This window comes from Pinus tabuliformis, chromosome X (assembly GCF_031772625.1).
Source record: "Pinus tabuliformis cultivar Carrire ecotype Pingquan chromosome X, CPIR1, whole genome shotgun sequence".
Taxonomy (NCBI): Eukaryota; Viridiplantae; Streptophyta; class Pinopsida; order Pinales; family Pinaceae; genus Pinus; species Pinus tabuliformis.
The window spans coordinates 1,722,965,981-1,722,985,455 of NC_142308.1; the positions used below are offsets into that span (position 1 = coordinate 1,722,965,981).

At 40.1% G+C, this 19,475-nt stretch overlaps 1 protein-coding gene across 1 annotated transcript in view; it reads left to right on the top strand.

Moving 5' to 3' along the window:
* Window positions 1-2,474: 2,474 nt before the first annotated feature.
* LOC149146654 (sm-like protein LSM5) overlaps window positions 2,475-19,475 on the top strand; it is a 123,371-nt gene continuing 106,370 nt past the window's right edge. The window contains exons 1-2 of the mRNA XM_089447378.1: window positions 2,475-2,817; window positions 2,922-3,045. Coding sequence (XP_089303504.1) covers window positions 2,784-2,817; window positions 2,922-3,045 — 158 coding nt within the window. The 5' untranslated portion in view covers window positions 2,475-2,783. The remainder of the gene's footprint in view (window positions 2,818-2,921; window positions 3,046-19,475) is intronic.

A 19,475-nucleotide genomic window follows, 5' to 3' on the forward strand; every position in this document is an offset into this window, starting at 1 on the left:
AACTGAAGCCCGAAAACAAACAAATCATCCATCCCCGCCATTTTTCACCAATGCAGTCCTTAATTCATTATGGAGGCGGTTAATTTTAATTTGCATGAACTCGAGCTTAGAGCTAGTTAACAATTGAAGAGAATTGCGAGCCTTTTCCTCAACTTCCTATCTCTGCTTGAAGGTGAGTTGCATGCTCTCCATAGCCTCGAGGACCCTGTCAAGAATTGCATTAATGTCAATGGCTTCGGAGTCACGAGAAAAAGAGCCCACATTCGCCATGACTTAATTACCTAGCAACAACACTAATTTGCAGGGACTAACTTGGTTAAACATTGAGATGTTGGAACCATACCATGTAATGTTTAAAGCCTGAAGAAGGATATATATACTTATTCGATGATCACAAACTTGAGGGAACCCAATACTATGGAAACCATCATGAGTTCTACTATCCTACTTTGTCTCCATTGGATGCGGGACTGAAATCTCCATAATAATTTGAAGTTGAATTCTCTTATGAAAGAAACACTTACTATGGTGAAAATAGGGAAATGTCTCCAACGTGAGGCGAATTTAATGCCTCTTTCTCGACCGACTAATTAAACAAAACCCAACACTGATATGAGGATATACTAGGCATAGGGATAATGCATGCGCGAGCCAACTGTTAATGCTGAGACGACAGGGTACTCCATGGGGGACGATCGAGGCTAATCAGTAAATGACAACTGCCATACCTTGAAGGACCTCAAATCAAATACTTTGATTATCCATCGAATTGCATGCTTCATAAAATATTTAACTTTCCTCCACATTAAATGTTCATAAATGAATTTTGATTTCCATATTTTCTATATGAAAACATCATGGCAATGGGGTGATTAATTGATGATGATTGTTCAATTCTATAATCCCTTGAGACAACCTTGTTCCTTTATTTGCTAATGTATCCACTATGGAATTTAAATTCCTCAAAACATGGAAGAGATCAACCTGCTCAAATTGCTGAAGTTGGAGAAGGATCCTTAACTCTATGGGGAATGGATTGCTTTAGGGCGATGTTTAGTCTCCCATACTCTCCGAATCACTATCATTGAGTTGCCAAATATCATAATTCTTTGAATTTTCTTTTCGATGGCTTGATTTAAACCTTGCCAGAGAGTAATGTACTCTGCTTGATTATTGGGTGTTGATCCCAATCCCCACGCATATTATGACTGAACTTTTCCATCGGGGCCAAGAATCGCCCCTCCCGCTCTTGCCACCCTTGACAAATTTTGAATATTATTAACAAGGCTAAGTACATCTAGAATAGTTTCTTAGCTTATTGCCATCCCTAATGAATGAATATTCTTTTAAAGGAGAATTTATCTCTGTCATATTTATTACTTCTTCTTGGATACAAGGTGAGAGACACTTAAAAGGAAATCCCATGATCATGCGAGTTTGTTTTGAATTTATTATATATCTCTGTTTGGAATACTCCTAAGGAAGTCATAATTAGAGCCTCATTTCTTCTTAAATTTATTTGATATGACACTTGACTCTTGATTGAAATAATTTGATTAGAAATCTAGGACTTATTAGTCTTAAAAGAATCTGGCTATGATCTTTACTCCAACACTCTTCCTAAATATTTAATTATCCACTCATGTATTATCTTTACCTTTATCCCCTTAAACATCAAATATATGTTTGAGTAAAAATGAAGCATTCAACATTCCATCCATATTAGCCTACTCATCACCATTGCCATTTTGGTGAAATAGTATCCATCTTCTTGATTATTGTCGTGAAGAAGTAGACAAAACTTTCAAAAATTACCAATCTCATTACAAAGTGTACATTTAAAAATTCTTGTTGATAATATACCTATATTCAATATGTTTTTTATAACTACTTTAAGAAAGACTTGGTTTTTATGAAACTTTTTATTAAACATAGATGATGTCTACCACTTTGTTTGCTTATTTAGAGCAATGATATTCAACTTAAAAATTGAAAAATAGAAAGTGTACATTGATTTGGTACGTACATAAATCAACAATGATAGAGGAACCAAATTTAGGGAATGTAGGGTGAACAAATTGTTGTTATTAAAAAATGAGAGGTCTCCATTTAACATTGGCTCCAGATCCCTTTATTCATGAATTCCCTATTAAAGAATTCTCCACTTTTATATTTAAAATGTACATTTTGATATAATATACATGTTTTCTTAACTATTACATCCCAACACTCTATTATCTTCAACTAGAAAACTATACCATTACACTTAGAACTAGAGTTGACCATGCATTTTAATATAATTACTCTGTATATCCACTAAAATCTCTAACCTCTTAAATCCATTTTGCTCACGTACCTTTATAAAAAAGACCGGTTAGTTGTTTAGGCTAATGTGAAAGGGGTTAAAAATAAAAAATCAACAGCTAAGACAACTACCCGTTATGCAGTTTTCCTTAAATCAAAATTTGTATAGTTTGTTGCCACACCGACAGTAGCAATTGTACTTTGGATCCCGGGAAGCTTTCAAGCTCTCGTGTAACCCGTTGTTCACACCTATTTATATCAACAGAAACTTCAAGCTCTCGTGTAAGCCATCGTTCATTACCGGGTAGAAGTTTTTAAACTTCAACCACACAAACTACAACCCATATTATCACCTATGACCCCAAGATCGTAGATCCTCTTCTAACATCTTTCCAAGCTATTGGTATTTAGCAGAATCACATTCGAAGATTAAGGGTAGGGTCATAGACATTAGCACAGCGTTTGTTACGGTATCAAAGATGGCTCACAATCCTTCACACCTGCTGCCCTCAGGTGTTTCTTCATTTCTTTACTGTTTTCAAGTGAGTTATTTCCCTCAATCCTTGTGTTTGAGTTATTGGGTTGCATTTTTGAAGAGAACTTGGCGGTGAATGCAGAGCTGATAGACAGATGCATAGGCTCTAAGATATGGGTTATCATGAAGGGGGACAAAGAACTCGTGGGCACACTCCGGGGTTTCGATGTTTACGTTAACATGGTGCTTGAAGATGTTACAGAATAGTAAGTTCAAACCTTCAATATGTATTCAGAATGATTTTTTCTTTTCACTTTTTCATTTATTTTTCTGGGAGGCGGGGAGTGTTTAATGCAACCAATGGTTCTCTATCCTGTTATCTATGTATGTTGTTATTGCAAAAAGTATTACTCTGACAAATGTGCTTAGCATTTTTTTAGCATCATAGCAGTGAATTCGACAATTTTTTTCATAACAATAATTTGACAATGCTTCTTCAAGCCCTAGTATACAAATCTTTAATGCGAGAAAATGTCAAAAATGATATTTGAGTATTCATACTTGATAGGCACCCACATTCTCACTGTCCACACCGTATACTCCCAAATTTTTGATCCTCATAGTGTGGCCATTTACAATTTCGCTCATAGCAGTTCTGGTGACTCTGGGTATTCTCCGGAGGATCGGATAGTCTTCTGATTAGTCCCCCTCGACAAGCCTTGAAAAGAGGACAGGCCCTACCAATACAAGCATTAACTCCTTGTACATAATTCTCGGTTACCTCCTGTGGAAAAACTTCGCTTTATGGACACTTGTGTGAGTGTTTTAGCTTTAAATATTTGTTTGCTTACTTTCTCTTATATTCATAGCAGTTGGTTAATAGGATGGCAGTATTGGCTTTATCAAGTTCTCTGTAGACTGTAGTATGCACTGAGATCTCTGCTCTTTATTTCCCTACTTCATTGAGCTCTCCTATTGCATTCACTTGTTGGAGCATGTGGCTGCCTTGCCTTATATTTGTTTTGTCATTAAAGGGGTAGAATAGGATTGTGTTTTGTGTGTCTTTAAGCATGCTGAACCATGGAAATGTGGAAACCTGCTTTCAAATAATATCTTTGAACTCAGCCTTTTGCATTTCTATATCATTGATTACCTCCCAGCTGTATGACATTCTTGGGCAGCCTCTGATTCAGGTTACTTCCCCCCGCCCACCCCCCACCTCCTGCCACCTTTTCTCCAACAAAGATATCAGAGAGGCAATATGGACAATGTATAGCAGCAGGGCAGCAGACGAAGAAGGCTTCCAGGCAGAATTATTCAAGCATGGACTTTGCCCCCTAGTAGGATATCTGGTGGAACTTTTCACCCAGGTGGTTCGGGATGGATTTCCGGATGGTTGGTCACACCACATTATCTACCCAATCCACAAGTCAGGGCCTACTTACGACCCCAACAACTACAGGACAATCATGGTTGGGCACACATTCTCCAAGCTATATGCTACAACACTGCACTGGACACTCTCCCATTTCCTTGAGCAGAGACAACTCATGGCCAAGGGCCAAGTAGGATTTTGCCCAGACCACCAGACGATCGACCACATCCTTACTCTTCGTGCGATGATCGAGGAGGCTAGGCATTGATCCTCTAAAGTACATTGTTGCTTTGTAGACTTCCGGAAGGCCTTTGACTCAGTCTCGAGGAAGATCTTTTCTAGAGGCTAAGAGAGATTGGCATTTCCTCGACTCTCCTGAGGCCGTCCTTGGCAGTCTCCGCACAGTCAGAGGAATGTCATATTTCATTTGAAGCACCATTAGAGTCAAGCAAGGATGCCCCCTTTCTCCTACTTTATTCGGGATCTATATCGATGAGCTTGAGTCCTTCCCCCGAGAGCATATCCAGGATACAGATGGGTGTCTTCTTCACCCTGTCCTGATTTCCATCCTCCTCTTTGCAAATGATATTGCCCTTGTTGCCTCCTCCCAAGAAGGCCTTTAGAGACAGCTGGATGCTGTGGCAGCTTTTTGTGACCGGAGGCATCTAACTGTGAACTTGGGTAAAACGAAAGTGATTGTCTTCAATGAAGTCAAGAAAACCTCGGACTTCCACTTCCTATTTAAAGGAGAAGAGATCGATATTGTCAGCACCTATACATATTTGGGAGTTCAGTTTTCAGGGCCTCGCTTCAGCCTACGACCAACCCTTCAGCCTCGGATCAACAAAGGGTATGGCTCCCTAGCCCTTCTGGAGAGGCAGTGTTTTCGGCACCATTTCCAGGACATCTCGTCCAAAATGAGCATCATGGACACTTTGATTTGCCCCACAGTGCTTTACGGCTCAGAGATTTGGGGTCCCTCTCTCCTAGAGTCAGATTGGGCTTCAGCGGAGCGGGTCTAGACCCTCCTTTTGCGCCGTTTCATTAGGTGCAAGCAGACAGTTCCTTAGCACATCATTCTAGCAGAGTTCGGGGCTTAACCTTTCTGCCTAGAGGTGATATTCAGGTTAGTGTCGCTCCTGCATAGGCTCCGAGGCCTAGCAGATGCGAGGAAGGGTCGTGACAGATACCCATACTTAGCATATTGCTCCTTGAAGAACATCGCCCGTATGCAGATAGGCTGATCCAAATGTTGGTACACTGGTGTGACAGAGCTTCTGGAGGCTTCAGGAATCTAGATTGACCATCTCCCTCCTTTTCAGTGCTCTCTGAATGCTCCAGGCCACCTCCTTCCCAATCAACAAGAGCTGAATAAAATCATTAAGGAGGATATTTATAGACGATACATTCAGACTACATGGACCAATCCTCCCAATGGGTTGCGTCCAAAAATGGCCTTCTACGCGGAGCATTGCCTGGATATCAGGGATGGGCCCATCATCAGACCCTAGTACACGTTCCAGTATTGGATGCATGCCCTTAGAATCCCCCCTTGGGCAGCTCAGAGTTGGGTCTCACAGACTTCGGGTGGAGATAGATCACCACATCGATAGGGCAGATAGGATTTGCCAGCTTTGTCACTTACAGGAGATAGAGACAGAGACACGCTTCATCTTTGGATGCCCTGCTTACTACGATATTCGAGGTCGTTTCCATTGTCTCTTCAGGTCTTCTCAGACTTTGACCAGCTTCCTCAGATATGTTGATCTGAGATGTCTTGCACTTTATCTCCAGGAGGCCTTCAGATTTCGGGCCCGTTTTCTTCAGCCCCCACCAGATCGGACACCACACAAAAGATCACGGACTTCTTTAGGGCGCTACCATCAGTGCGGGGCACCAAAAGAACCATTGACAGACCCACAGACATTGAGACCAGATTAGTGCGGTCCCAGGGGGGGCCGACCTACCAGACTGCACCAACGCTCCAGGATTGGATCCACCCCTGGGAGGCGCCCTAGAACCTCCAGGCGACAACAACGAGAACCCAGTATGCCCACACGACAACAGACTTTGACAAACTTCTCTCAGTTTTCTTCTCTCGACCTCGGATGTTAGGAGTAGGAACTGGACAGGAGACCTTCTTCTTCTCCTTCTCTGCTTCATCACAGTGCTTTGTTTCAAAGCCAAGAGCTTCTAGCTTCTACATTTACATTTACTTAGATTATAGATGTATTTTCTGCTTTTAAAAGAAATGTTAAAGGGGACCTTTTGGTCCACCGGGTTGGCATGATGTAATCATTGTAATTGACAGTCCTGTTGACCTATTATGGTCATTTGTTGGACATTAATAAAATTATCTTATCTTATCTTATTACCTGCATAGACAACACCATGAATAATGCCAGATCATACGACTTAATGCTTGGTTGCCTGGTTTTGCAGAATATCAGCATAGATTCATCTTAATCGTAGATCCAGGGTTAAGATGGATTTATGTTGTGCCATTATTAACTATTTTTTATAAGTTTTTCATTGTTATGGTTATTTATTTTTTAATTTCTATTTTTTACAGACTTTTTTTCAATCTATATTACCAACGTCACATATGTGACATATGTACTTGAGCTGTAGATGCACCTTGTTACCCTCGATGCAAAAATATACCATGACTATTCTATGTTTATCACTATGTTGAATTGGTTTTTGGCACAGGGAATGATGGGGATGGGGGACGCATCATCGGGGACAGCTAGAGCCCACCTCCAAAACTTTCAGGAGACATCATATATATATATATATATATATATCAAAATACAAAATTTATTATTAACATTTGTAGTTGCTTGAAGCTTGTTAGCAGAACAAGCTATACTATAAAGTATTATGCATAGCCATTACACTTGCCAATTCTAAAAAATATCGAGCAATTTAAAAAAGGGCTGAGTGACATTCCATTTTTTGCCTCTAGACATGAGAAAAATGCACTTTAGCTTCAGGGAATGTAAGTGTAATTATTTTCAATTTGCAACAAGGTCCATGAAGGGTCTATGAGTTAGAGAACTCTCCATAGTAGCTTTTTCTTCCACTTATTTCTTACTAATGATGACTATGTTGAAACATAAAAGACATTCCCTTCTCAATAGGTTTTGTAGACATTTACAGTTGTGTTGAAAACCACTATAAAATACTTTGGTTCTGTAAAGAGATTAGATACATATTGTAGATTAAGAAGGTGATTGAATAGGAACTTATTCCAACATTTAGTACTTGTTACCCACCAAAAGTTGGTAATCCATACAAGAAAATTTGTCTCATTTCACAGCGAACCATCTACCCAACAATCCTATGATGGTCTTTAGGTAGCATTATGCCAGAGTTCTCAACCTATTGCTTCAGTTAGTGCTCTCTCCCATCAGGCATTCTTCTTGAAGGAAGGTGAGTCATTTAATGGCGGGTACGTTAACCATTTTAGCAATCATGTGTTTTAATTTAATGTTATGGATATGTTAATATGAATCACGGGGCAAAGTGGATGTTTGACTGCTTCTTATTGTATCCTTGTTCCCACACTTCACCTGGGAGGTTAGTCTTTGACTCTAGCTCAGTGGTACCTCATTTGAGGCCTTATGTTTTAGGAAGGACACTATTGGGGAGGCGCTGATTGATATAACATGCCCAGAGTACTCCATACTTATAACTTTCTGTCTCTCTTGATTATCCATCTCCATTCTTTGGCTTGACTGTCATTGGTCATTGGGATTGGCACTGTATATCCACGTCCTTGAGTCAGGGCCCGAAAACTTGGCCCCAAAGGTTGATGCAGTTGAAACAATGATAAAAGCATATAAAGGCACAATAGAAAGAAAATGTAAAATCCAAAATATGGCTGGGATTTATTTAGTGCATGGGAAAAAGCCTAGCATGAGTTCTACCCCCCTCATTAGCCATCACCTAGTTCCTCAAGCATTTAATGCTTCATCCAAAACAAAGGAACTTTTGAGTGTCCCAACTCTGTCGAGCAAGAAATTGCTACGTCCTTAAGGGGTATTGGAAAAGCACCAAGCAAGCTTGGTCTCACAAGTTATGCACCAAATAAAGATAAATTATTAATGCAAAAGGCACACTAGACGGGTTTAAATAACAAGTTGAGGAAAGGGGTAACTCATGCCTCAATTATTGCTCTCTCCTTACATCATAATGCTTGGGATGTTGGCGCTCCATTAGCTAGTCTTATGGGTGTGACATATTCCTTGAAGTCTTTCCCATTCCATGACCACCTTGTCACACACACCTATGGGTTGATGGGTCTCGTTACCCACCAAAAAAAGTGGGTAACCCTATAGGAGAGTTTTTCTCCTTCCTTGGACAACCAGCCGGCCAACAACCCTATGTTGTTTAAGATATGATGATATGTCATGATCCTCTACCATTTGCACTGGTTAGACACCTCTCACCATTTGGCATTCCTCCTGAATGTTGAGAAATCAATGCTAGTAGGATTAGGGTTAGATTTCTCTTTCATGATAATTATTTGTGAATTATGTTGGTTTCTTTTACTTATTTGTTATATTATCTTTCATCAAGCAATTACCAAATTATGTGTGCATGAAGATCACAAAAACACAAGACACAAGATGTAGGCACTCTGCTAGGGCAAAACCCCTATCTAGGGGAAAACCCAGTCAAAATCTCTTCCTTCAATAGTTTTCCTTGAGACTCTTCTACCTAGAAAAAGACCTCCTCCACACCAAGCCAACCTCTCCTTCTTCGATCCAACCTTCGACCTAGTAGCAACAACACTTCGACCCTAACAACTTCGACTTGGCAGCTTCCGGCATCAGCAAGAGCTTTGACCTTGACTAGGAGACTTCAATCTCCTAAACCAGAGAGAGAGAGAGAGAGAGAGAGAGAGAGAGGCACCAAAATTTTGATTTTCTTCTTCCCTTCCTCCTTGACCAAACTCGCACTTGTTTTGGACCCTTCCTTCAACTTTGCATTTCTTCCCAGTTTATCGAACTATGCTTGAGAGAGTGAGATGCTCAAATGAAGTCGAACTGCCTTGTATATATAGCCTTCCAATGAGGTCGAATTCCCTTCCTTAAGGCCGACTTGATATTCATGAGGCCGACTTGGTGTGGAGGTTACATAATTTATTTTTGACTAAAAAAAATTCTTTTTACATCGTTTGAAAGACTTAGAAGGGTGTCATAAAATATACAATGACACCATTGACTCTTTGTTAATCCTAGGAGTCCTCAATGGGGACTTTGACTAATAAAATGATGACCCAAGCATGAAACCCATGCTTTAATAAGTCATTGTAACAATAATAAAAATTCTTTTGACAAATAAATTTTATGAAGATCGAACGTAGTTACATTTTTCAACACTCCCTCTTAACTAGGGAGGCATTCATATGAAAGATCTCAAACTATATGAACTGTGAAGAGTTTAGGCACTGCAATTCCATGGACTAGATTCTTGACCAGGGAAGTCTATCCAAGGTCTCTCAACAATTTAGGCACTACAATGCCACAGACTAGATTCCTGACCAAGGCAATCTATCCAAGTGGGACTAAGATGGACTAAAGCTTTGAGCCTCTCTAGGTACCATCAGGCTTACTTGCTAACCATCAGCCCAGGGATCTAGGTGCATATCCGAGTTTAGAGCTCCATGACCAACACCACCCTCCCTACTTCGGGAACTAGACCTCAACACATAGTGCCGACCAGATGTCCTCCCAGGCAATGTCTCTCACACACAAGGCCTCGACAAATCTCTTCCAAGCTTTTATCATCATCAACAAAATCAGTAATATCAACTAAACCGAGCATGCTTTTAAGATACTCAAACTTCTTATTAGGAAGAGACTTTGTTAGTATATCAGCTACTTGATTTTCTGTCGGGACATACTGTAGCTTCACGATCCCATCTTGCACCAAGTTCCTAATATACTGGAACTTATTGTTGATATGCTTCGTCCTAGCATGAAACACGGGATCTCCAAACATCTTGATACAACTTTGATTATCACAATTAATCATAGTAGGATCTAGAGGCTTCTCGAACAAATCTGTCAGAAGCTTCCTCAACCATACAACCTCCTTTCCTACTTCACATGTAGACACGTACTCTACTTCAGCACTACTCAAAGCAACATGATCTTGCTTTCTACTCATCCATGAGATCATGGCAGATCCCAAACTAAAGCATTATTCTGTAGTGCTTCTTCCATCAGTCTCACTGCCACCCCAATCTGAATCTGTGAAGCCAATCAACTTGACTTCCTTGCTATTGTACTTTAGGCAGTGATGTATTGTACCACGAAGATATCTCAATATATGCTTGGCAGCTATCCAATGATCATGACGAGGCTCCAACTGAAACAGACTAAGTGTGTTCACAACAAAACATATATCCGACCTAGTATTTACCAGATACATTAGAGAACCTACCAACTGACGATAGGAGGTAGGATCCATGAGACTTGAGTCGGAGCTCCTCAACTTCTTGAGATTGGTGATCATAGGAGTAGTCATGGGCTTGGAATCCATCATCCCAAATTTCTGCAACAACTTGATGATGTACTTTCCTTGCCCCAAATATATCTCCCCAGGATTTTGCCATACTTCTAGACCTAGGTAATAGTGCATCAGTCCTAGATCCTTCATTTTAAATTCGATTGCCAACATCTTCTTACATTCTTGTATTCTTTTCTCCACACCTGTGATGAATAGTGTTGGGCCATGAATACGACCACTTTGTAACACTTATTTCATCCATTTTTACTCTTCTCTATTATATCATCTATTACAATTTATCATTTAAATCCATTTTATAAATGATTTATGCTCTCATGGATGAATATTATTTATTCTCCTTTATTTCTAATAAATTGATGATTATGCATTATTTTATCAATGATAGTTCTAATAAGTTGGTTATAACATTATTCACCATTTTTAGCCTCCAAGGTAACTTCCAGATTGAAGATTTGATTTTTAAATCTGCCAACTCAGAAATTCGCTGGTTTAAGGAGTGACAGTTTTGCGGTTGAGATTCTGAGCAAATGAAGACGAATTTGAGAAATCCGGAACATGGGTTTTGTCCAAAACGGGCCCAATTAACTTTTTTAAAGAACGGTTTGCCCAAATTCGGCTTGTATAGAGAGAAACGTAGGGTTCTTTGAGCACGATTTTCTCAGATTTGCAGTTGCGGCCGTCCTCCAAATCTCAGCTGCAAAGCCAAATTCGCCTTGTTCTTGTTGATCAAATGGTTAGAAGCAAACCAATTTTGTAATAGGAATCATGTTGTACTTATCCTTATTGTAACTTCTCTCTGATCTCTCTCTATTTAAATGAAAACAGAGATCAGAGATGGGGATGATTTGGGGGAGACTTCAGGATGACTTTGGGGATTCGAATGATGGCGAATTGATGATTTGAATTAGAGATTCAGAAGCAAGGATTCATGATAGGATAGGAGGAAGGAAGGATTGTTTTATGTTGTAAGTCTCAAAGCTTCAACTATTGTAATGATTTCAGTATTTAATGATTAATACATAATTTGGGTGTTGCTGTTCACTCTTTTCCTTCTGAAGTAACCCAGCAGCGTCCGCTGGCGGCTAAGGGCCCAGCCTCTGGTGGAGTACGTTGCTGCTGCTGTGTATCATATCTTTACAATTGCTGCTGTGTAACGGTTTGTTTTCCCTTTCATTTCTTTAAATTGTTTTGTTCAGCGATCTTTTGTTTATGAACATTTCGCAGAATTACTTTGTTATATTGAAATCATAACTGGATTGCGTGAGTGATAGAATTATTAATTATAACTTGACATGTATTGTTGATAATTTTGATCTAATACTGCGCTGTCTAATTAAGAACCGTGGTCCATTTAATTGCTGCTCATTTATAATTGCCATGGTTGTTCAATTAAGTTACTACTCAAATATAACTGCGATTGTAATTGCTTCAATAACTGCGATTAATGTTCATGTTGCTGGATTAAGGTTGCTGATTCAATTACATTTATAGTTTGTTGTGTCTTTCCAATTACTTAGTTTTGCTGTTCGGTTCCTTTAATTCCAGTTTGTTGTTCCATTTACGGTCGTTCCATTTTAGACTTGTTGTTCCATTTCCTATTTGCTGTTCTATTTTACTTTCTGCCGTTCCATTTACTTGCATTTGTTGCTTTGGTGTGAGAGAAGGTCTAAGGCTGTAGTGAGCCTCAGCAAGTTGCTGCTTAGCTCCCAGACCTATGGTCCATGCTCTAATTTCCTTTCCATCAGTTTCTAGAGGGATGGGTTATCACTTCCGCACCCTTGACTGATAAGCTGTCTTGTGTGATTTTATCCTTTTGAAGTGATTTAGTCATAGTTTAGCATCCGTCTACTTTTGTGTTCTCTGAACGCTGTACTACTAAACATTACTCTTGAGTAAATAGCCGCCTCAGACTGAGTACACTCTTGAAATAAAAAGTCGTCCCTGGGTTGACAATTAATGTGAGGTAATTAGGGGTTTAAAAGACACATTTTTATCGCTCCACAAATAGATCATCCACATACAATAGAATAATCACTGGCTCATTATTCACAACCTTGATGTAGAGATTAGGATCAACGAAACTCTTCACGAACCCAATTCTTAGAAGGTATGCATCCATTCTTGCATACCATGCCCTAGGAGCTTGCTTCAAACCATACAGGGCCTTCTTGAGTCTACAGACATGAGTGTCCCTGCTATTTTCTTCAAAGCCTTCGGGTTGCTCAATGTATACTTCCTCATCGATGGTCCCATTTAGAAACGTTGTCTTCACGTCCATTTGATGGATGTTCCATCCCATTGTAGCAGCCAACAAAATCAAAGATCTAATGGTAGTATACCTTGCAGTGGGTGCAAAGGTTTCTTCATAATCTATGCCTTCCTTTCAAGAGAAACCCCTTGCAACAAATATTGCCTTGTATTTATCTATGATTCCATCAACAACATGTTTGATCTTATAGATCCATTTTGAGGTGACAACCAATTTTTTACTAGGTCTAGGAACGATTTCCTTGTTTAAAAATCTAGGGAAATTAGAGTTAATGTGATTCTTTTTAGCATGATGACTATTTGTGAGGTATTTTAACTTTTGCTTATTAGCACAATCTCCTTTTTGATATCATTAGTGTGTGTATTTCTTACTTCATCAAACAGTTACCAAAATACAAGAGACAAGAACACAAGATGTTGGCTTTCTGCCAGGGCCAAAACCTCTCCTTCTTGGAGAGGAAAACCTACACAAAATTCTTCTTATAGAGATTCCAATTGACGAATACCAAGACCATGACCCTTGACCTATTAGGCCACTCCAAGACCAAGACACCAATCCTCTTTCTTTGTCAATGCTGAGCTCATCATCATTGCTGCACCATTACTGCACCACTTCATTACTGCTGTAACATCTTTGCTGTCCTTCACTGAGATCATAACCTTTGTGACTATGTCTCCATCAAGAACGAGATCATAACTATGATAGGATCATGACAACACCTTGATGTATGTCGTGATAGAGTGTGTCACTTATGAGATCCTTTCATCATAATTATGTTGAGACTATGGACATCCTTGTTACCAAGACTATTGAGATCTTCAACGAGAATGTAACTGTGTTCCCTTTTCACCGAGATCATGCTTGTCACTGTCATGCCGAGAATACATCATTGTACTTCATCTTATTATGTCGAGACTGTGAGAGTATGTACCCCTGTAATATTCATCCTAAACTGTAGACTCCTTCTCTAACCGAAACACTGTAATACTGTATCATTATACTAGTCCGAGATTCCTGTACTATTATACTTGACCGAGTTCCTGTACTCTACTTGTCCGAGATTTCAGAGCGGTGTACTCACTGTGCCATCCGAGATCCTGCACCTCCTGCACCCATCCGAAATTCAGAGTGTCCGAGATTCTTGGTTTCTTGTGGTGACCCCAACGGGGTATTTATAGTGGTTCTGCCTCCATAAATAAGCCGACATGTCACAATGAATTGTTGTGTCTCCACATATGAGCTAACTTGTCATTTAAATATATTTTGAGGCTGACATGATTGCCTCCTTCATCGTTTAGTTTGCAGAATTCTTCTTGTGCTTGTCTTGGAGGATTGTGCTTGTCTTGGAGTGTTGTTTAGACTTAGAGACTTGTACACATGACATTGACTCTTTGACATCCTACGAGTGTCAGTGGGAGCCACTAAATAAATAAACCTCTTGCTGATGAAACCCATGCAACAAGGAATAATAAATTCATTTTACAAAAATCATAATTACAATGTCATGAAAACCAAACCTAGTTACACTTTCTTCAACATTCCCAAACCCCATTCTTCATGATGGATTGATATTCTTCCTGCATAAATTTCTTCCATACTTCTTGATGAACAACTTCTTCAAATGTAGATGGTTCTGCTTCAATTAGTCTTGTCATATATGCAACATATCCAGAATCTCTCGTCGACTTTTTTCTTTCCCTGAAGGTTCCTTTCGCAACTCCATGCCCTTTAGCATCTTCAAGAGTGGCTTTTAACCAATTTGGCCTCTTCCTTGTGCTCGGTATGACCACAACTTGAATAGGCTCACTTGGTCCTTCTTCTTCCTCTTGAATTGTAGAAGGGTTGTCGGGTTGTACTTCTTCTTCAAATATGGGTAGATCTTCATCATCAGAATCATTAGGAATATCCTTCCATCTTTTGTAATCTTGATTCTCATCAAATATAACGTCCCTTCTTAGTTCAATGTGTCTCCCTTCCTTGATGTAGATTCTATATGCCTTTGAGGAGAGACTGTAGCCAACGAAGAACCCTTTGATGCTTGTAGAATTCAACTTCTTTCATTTTTCCTTTGGAAGATGGATATATGTAGGACTCCCAAAGATTCGGAGATGGTGCACACTTGGCTTCTTTCCTGTGAATGCTTCCTCGGGTGTCATATTATTGAGAATTCTATGAAGACTTCTATTTTGAATATATACGACTATCATTGCTGCTTCTTCTCATAGAAACTTTGGCAAATCTTGATTAAGTAGCATTGTTCGTACACCTTCAATTGTCTAATCCTTTCTTTCGGCCACTCCATTTTGTTCGGGATAGTAGGGAACAATAAGCTTGCTCTTAATTCCTGCTTCTTTACAATATGCAATTAATTCTTTAGAAGTGTATTCCCCACCATTATCGGTTGTCAAAGTTTTTATCTTTCTTTCGGTTAGGGTCTCCACTTCACATCTAAACTCCTTGAATTTCTCAAATAGTTCATCCTTTTTCTTGAGAAGATAGAGCCATGTCTTTCTAGAGTGATCATTAATAAATGTTACATAGTAAAGATGACCTCCAAGTGATTTTTCAGACATGGTCCCACACACATCAGAATGTATGAGGTCTATATTTCTTTAGACCTTGTTTCACCATTTAAAAATGGTTTTCTTGTATGCTTTTCTAAAGAGCATCCCTTGCAAACTCCTTCACGATCTTCTTTGATATCGGGGATGCCATGAATTAGATGTTTAAGAGTCGGAATGACCTTGTAGCAGTGTTGTTAAAATCGCGATTTAATGAAAAAATCGCGATTTTTTCATCTTGCCGATCAAATCGCGATTTTTATACGAAAAAATCGCCTACTTTTTTTTTGCCGATTTTTACTGAAAAAATCGCGATTTTTTTCGAAAAAAGCGCGATTTTTAACGAAAAAATCGTGGGGGCTCAGGACAGCATAGTTTTATAACTTTTTTTGGGTTTTTTCATGCAATGTTTTTTGAAAGAAACAAATAATTTTTGAGTGGGGTAGTTTAATGTTCAAGTCTAGGCCCTAGTATGGATATGCTATTCATGGTAATGTTAAATTCTTAAAGTAAAAGTGATATTCTCCTTAATCTTCATTTTCATCCTTTTACTTAAATTTTTAACATTACCATGAAATGACTCAGGATGTTTGAGAGTGGTTCCAGCCTCATTGGATTTCATATGGAGAAAGTAGAATTTTAGATTTCATTTAAAATCCAGCAGACTTATCAGTTTTTCAGGATTTCAGGATTGGGAGATTGTAATGTTTCCAGGTGACACCACCTGCCCGGGCTACCCCTGCCACCAGTAGAGGACGTGGTCTACCTCCTATAGCTCCTACTTCTAGTTCTTCAACGTCTAGAGCACATCAGACTCCACTGCCATTTCCACCTGCACGGGCACCAGCATCTACATCTAGAGGGAAAGGGAAAGGGAAAGCTGTGGCATTTTCTCGCAAGAGGGGCAGAGGAAATCAATAGGATTAGACTTTCATTTTATTGTATATGACATTATGACATGATGAGATACATTATCATATTTTTTGTTGATATTTTGAGGCTGAGTTGGGACTCAGGAGTCAGGACTTACTATTCAGGACATGATTCAATGTTATGTGTGATTTTAGCGCTAGAAATGATATTAAACATCTTATATGTTAGATTTTTATCATATTTATGTGTCAATGTATTTATTTTATGTTGTAGATGGTTTAGGTATTAAAAAAATTGAAAAAAAATGAAAAAAAAATGAATATTTTTTTGCCAAACGTTTTTTTCCCGCTTTTTTCCTGCTTTTGTCGATTTTTTCCGCTTTTTTCCCGGCGCCGATTTAATCCCGATCGCGCTTTTAACAACATTGCCTTGTAGTGAAGACGACCATATCTTCTATGCCATAGCTCAATAAGAGATATTTCTGTATGAACTAGGGCTTGCAGAGGTGGTGTAATGACTCTATACAAACTTCCTTCACGAACTTCAATGACCTTAGCTTTATCAATACTAGAATCTTTTCCCCAGATTAAGACCTTTCCATCAACAAAATCAACTATTAAATTTTAGGTATGTTCTATGCTTAAGCAATTTATTTCAATTTTCACAGTTAGCTCAATATCTTTTCCAAATTAGCAATCACATCAACATTAAAGTAAACTGCAGATAGTACATAAACATAAATCGCAGAAGACAAGCCAAGATAAGAGGACACAAGATGTGGCGCTAGCCAGGGACAAACCCCAATGTGGGGAAACCCTTGATCAATTCTTCTTATATGTTCTTCAATAGTTCAGCAGAGAGATAGAGAGAGATAGTACGTTTACAACAGAAGTCAACACTTTGACTTATCTAGATAAGAGCATAGATCATCTCTAAGAAGATGATACATGAGATGAGTTGAAGACATGTTGCTTCAACTGATTCTCCAAGGTGAATCCTTCACCTATCGTTGTGCTGCATTTCGTCATTATGCTGCACCTCACCGTGCTGCACCATGCTGCACCCATCATCACTATGCTGCATCTCATCATGCTTCATTAATCATGATTGTATCCATCACTGTACTGCACTATGTGTTGGTTGCATCTTGCTTGCTTGTTGTCCTTTGCATGCTTGCTGTTGCATGCTAGCTGTACCTTGCATGCTAGCTATAACATTGCATGCTTGGTGTATTCGCTGCTAAGTACCATACAACTGTCCCAATGTTAGTTAGTTGTCCCTTGCATGCTGCGCTCCTTCGGAGAAAGATGCTCTCGCTGTTCCGGTAGTTTCGGCAATTTCGGTTGTTCCTGGCAGTTCTGACAATTCCGGCTATTCCTGACAGTTCCAGCAGTTCCGATAGTTCCTGGCAATTTCGGCTTCTGCTCTCTGCGTCAGCTTTCCTGGTTGTTCCGACATTTCCGGTTGTTCCTGGCAGTTCTGGCAGTTCCGACAATTTCAGCTATTCTCGACAGTTCTGGCTATTCTTGGCAGTTTCGACAGTTCCGGCTTTTCCGGGCAGTTTTGGCAGTCCTGGTTTCTGCCCTCTGCGTCAACTTTCTTGGTTGTTCCGGCAGTTCCGGCTATTCCTGGCAGTTCCAGCGATTCCCGACAGTTCTGACAGTTCCAACAATTCTAACTATTCCCGGCAGTTCCGGCAGTTCTCGGTAGTTCTGGCAGTTCTGGATTTTTCCAGCAGTTCCGACTATTCCCGACAGTTCCGGCTGATCTGGTAGTTCTGGCTTTTCCCGACAGTTTCGGCTATTCCCGGCAGTTTCGGCTGATCCGGTAGCAGGAAGCAAAAGTTGGTTGGTATAAGCACCACCGAGACCAAATACATAGCTACGAGTATGATCTCGTGTGAAGCTGCATGGTTGCAGAAACTCTTAAGTGAGATGTTTGTACACATGATGAATACCACTGTGATTCTCTATGACAACTAGAGGGGGGATTCGATTATTGAGGAATCCTGTATTCGATGATTTCTCCAGCAGATAGACATCAGATATTGCCTTATCTGGGATATGGTAAGTCGATGAGCGAGGAGGCTCCATCGCATTGAGACTGATGTACAAGTCGCAGACATTTTGTCAAAGCCCCGGGGAAAGGTCAAATCTGTGACTTTCCTAAACGACTTGGAGTCGTTGAGAGACCTTCTTATAAGGGTCCTGCATGTTGCATGCATTGAGCTCTGGGAGCTCTGGGGGGCTTGGGGTACTTACTGGAGCAACATACGACCACAGGGCGACTCACCCTCCCCTGGTGGTGTGCTATGTACAAGATGACAGGTTCAACCTTCCCCTGTGATACCTCGTGGCGACTGTGGAACAGGATGATTAGTTCTCTTGTGGGCCGGGATGATTAGTTCTCTCGTGGCCACTGTGGAACAGGATGATTAGTTCTCCTGTGGGCTGGGATGATTAGTTCTCCTGTGACAACTATGGAACAAGATGATTAGTTCTCCTGTGGGCCGAGATGATTAGTTCTCCCGTGGCAACTATGGAACAAGATGATTAGTTCTCTTGTAGGCCAAGATGATTAGTTCTCCCGTGGCAACTGTGGAACAGGATGATTAGTTCTCCTATGGGCCGGGATGATTAGTTCTCCCGTGGCAACTGTAGAACAGGATGATTAGTTCTCCTGTGGGCCGGGATGATTAGTTCTCTTGTGGGCCGAGATGATTAGTTCTCCTGTGGCGACTGTGGGGCAGGATGATTCGTTCTCCTGTGGACAGGATGATTAGTTCTCCTGTCAAGGCATCCTACCCATGCAGTGTGGGACTCATGGGAAGTACCTCTCATCTGATCAATGAACAGGGAAATGGGGTTAGGGACCATAGTAGTACTATCGATGGACGCATCGATTTATCTACCGTACTCCCTATGCTAGGATGGCCTCCATTAATTTGGGATCAGTATGAGTGGTTTGAGCCACTCTCTTGTGATATTGATCTGGGATCAATAAAACTGACTTCAGGTCAGTAAGAGTGATGTGACACACTCTCTTAAGATGAAACTGACTTCGGGTCAGTAGAGA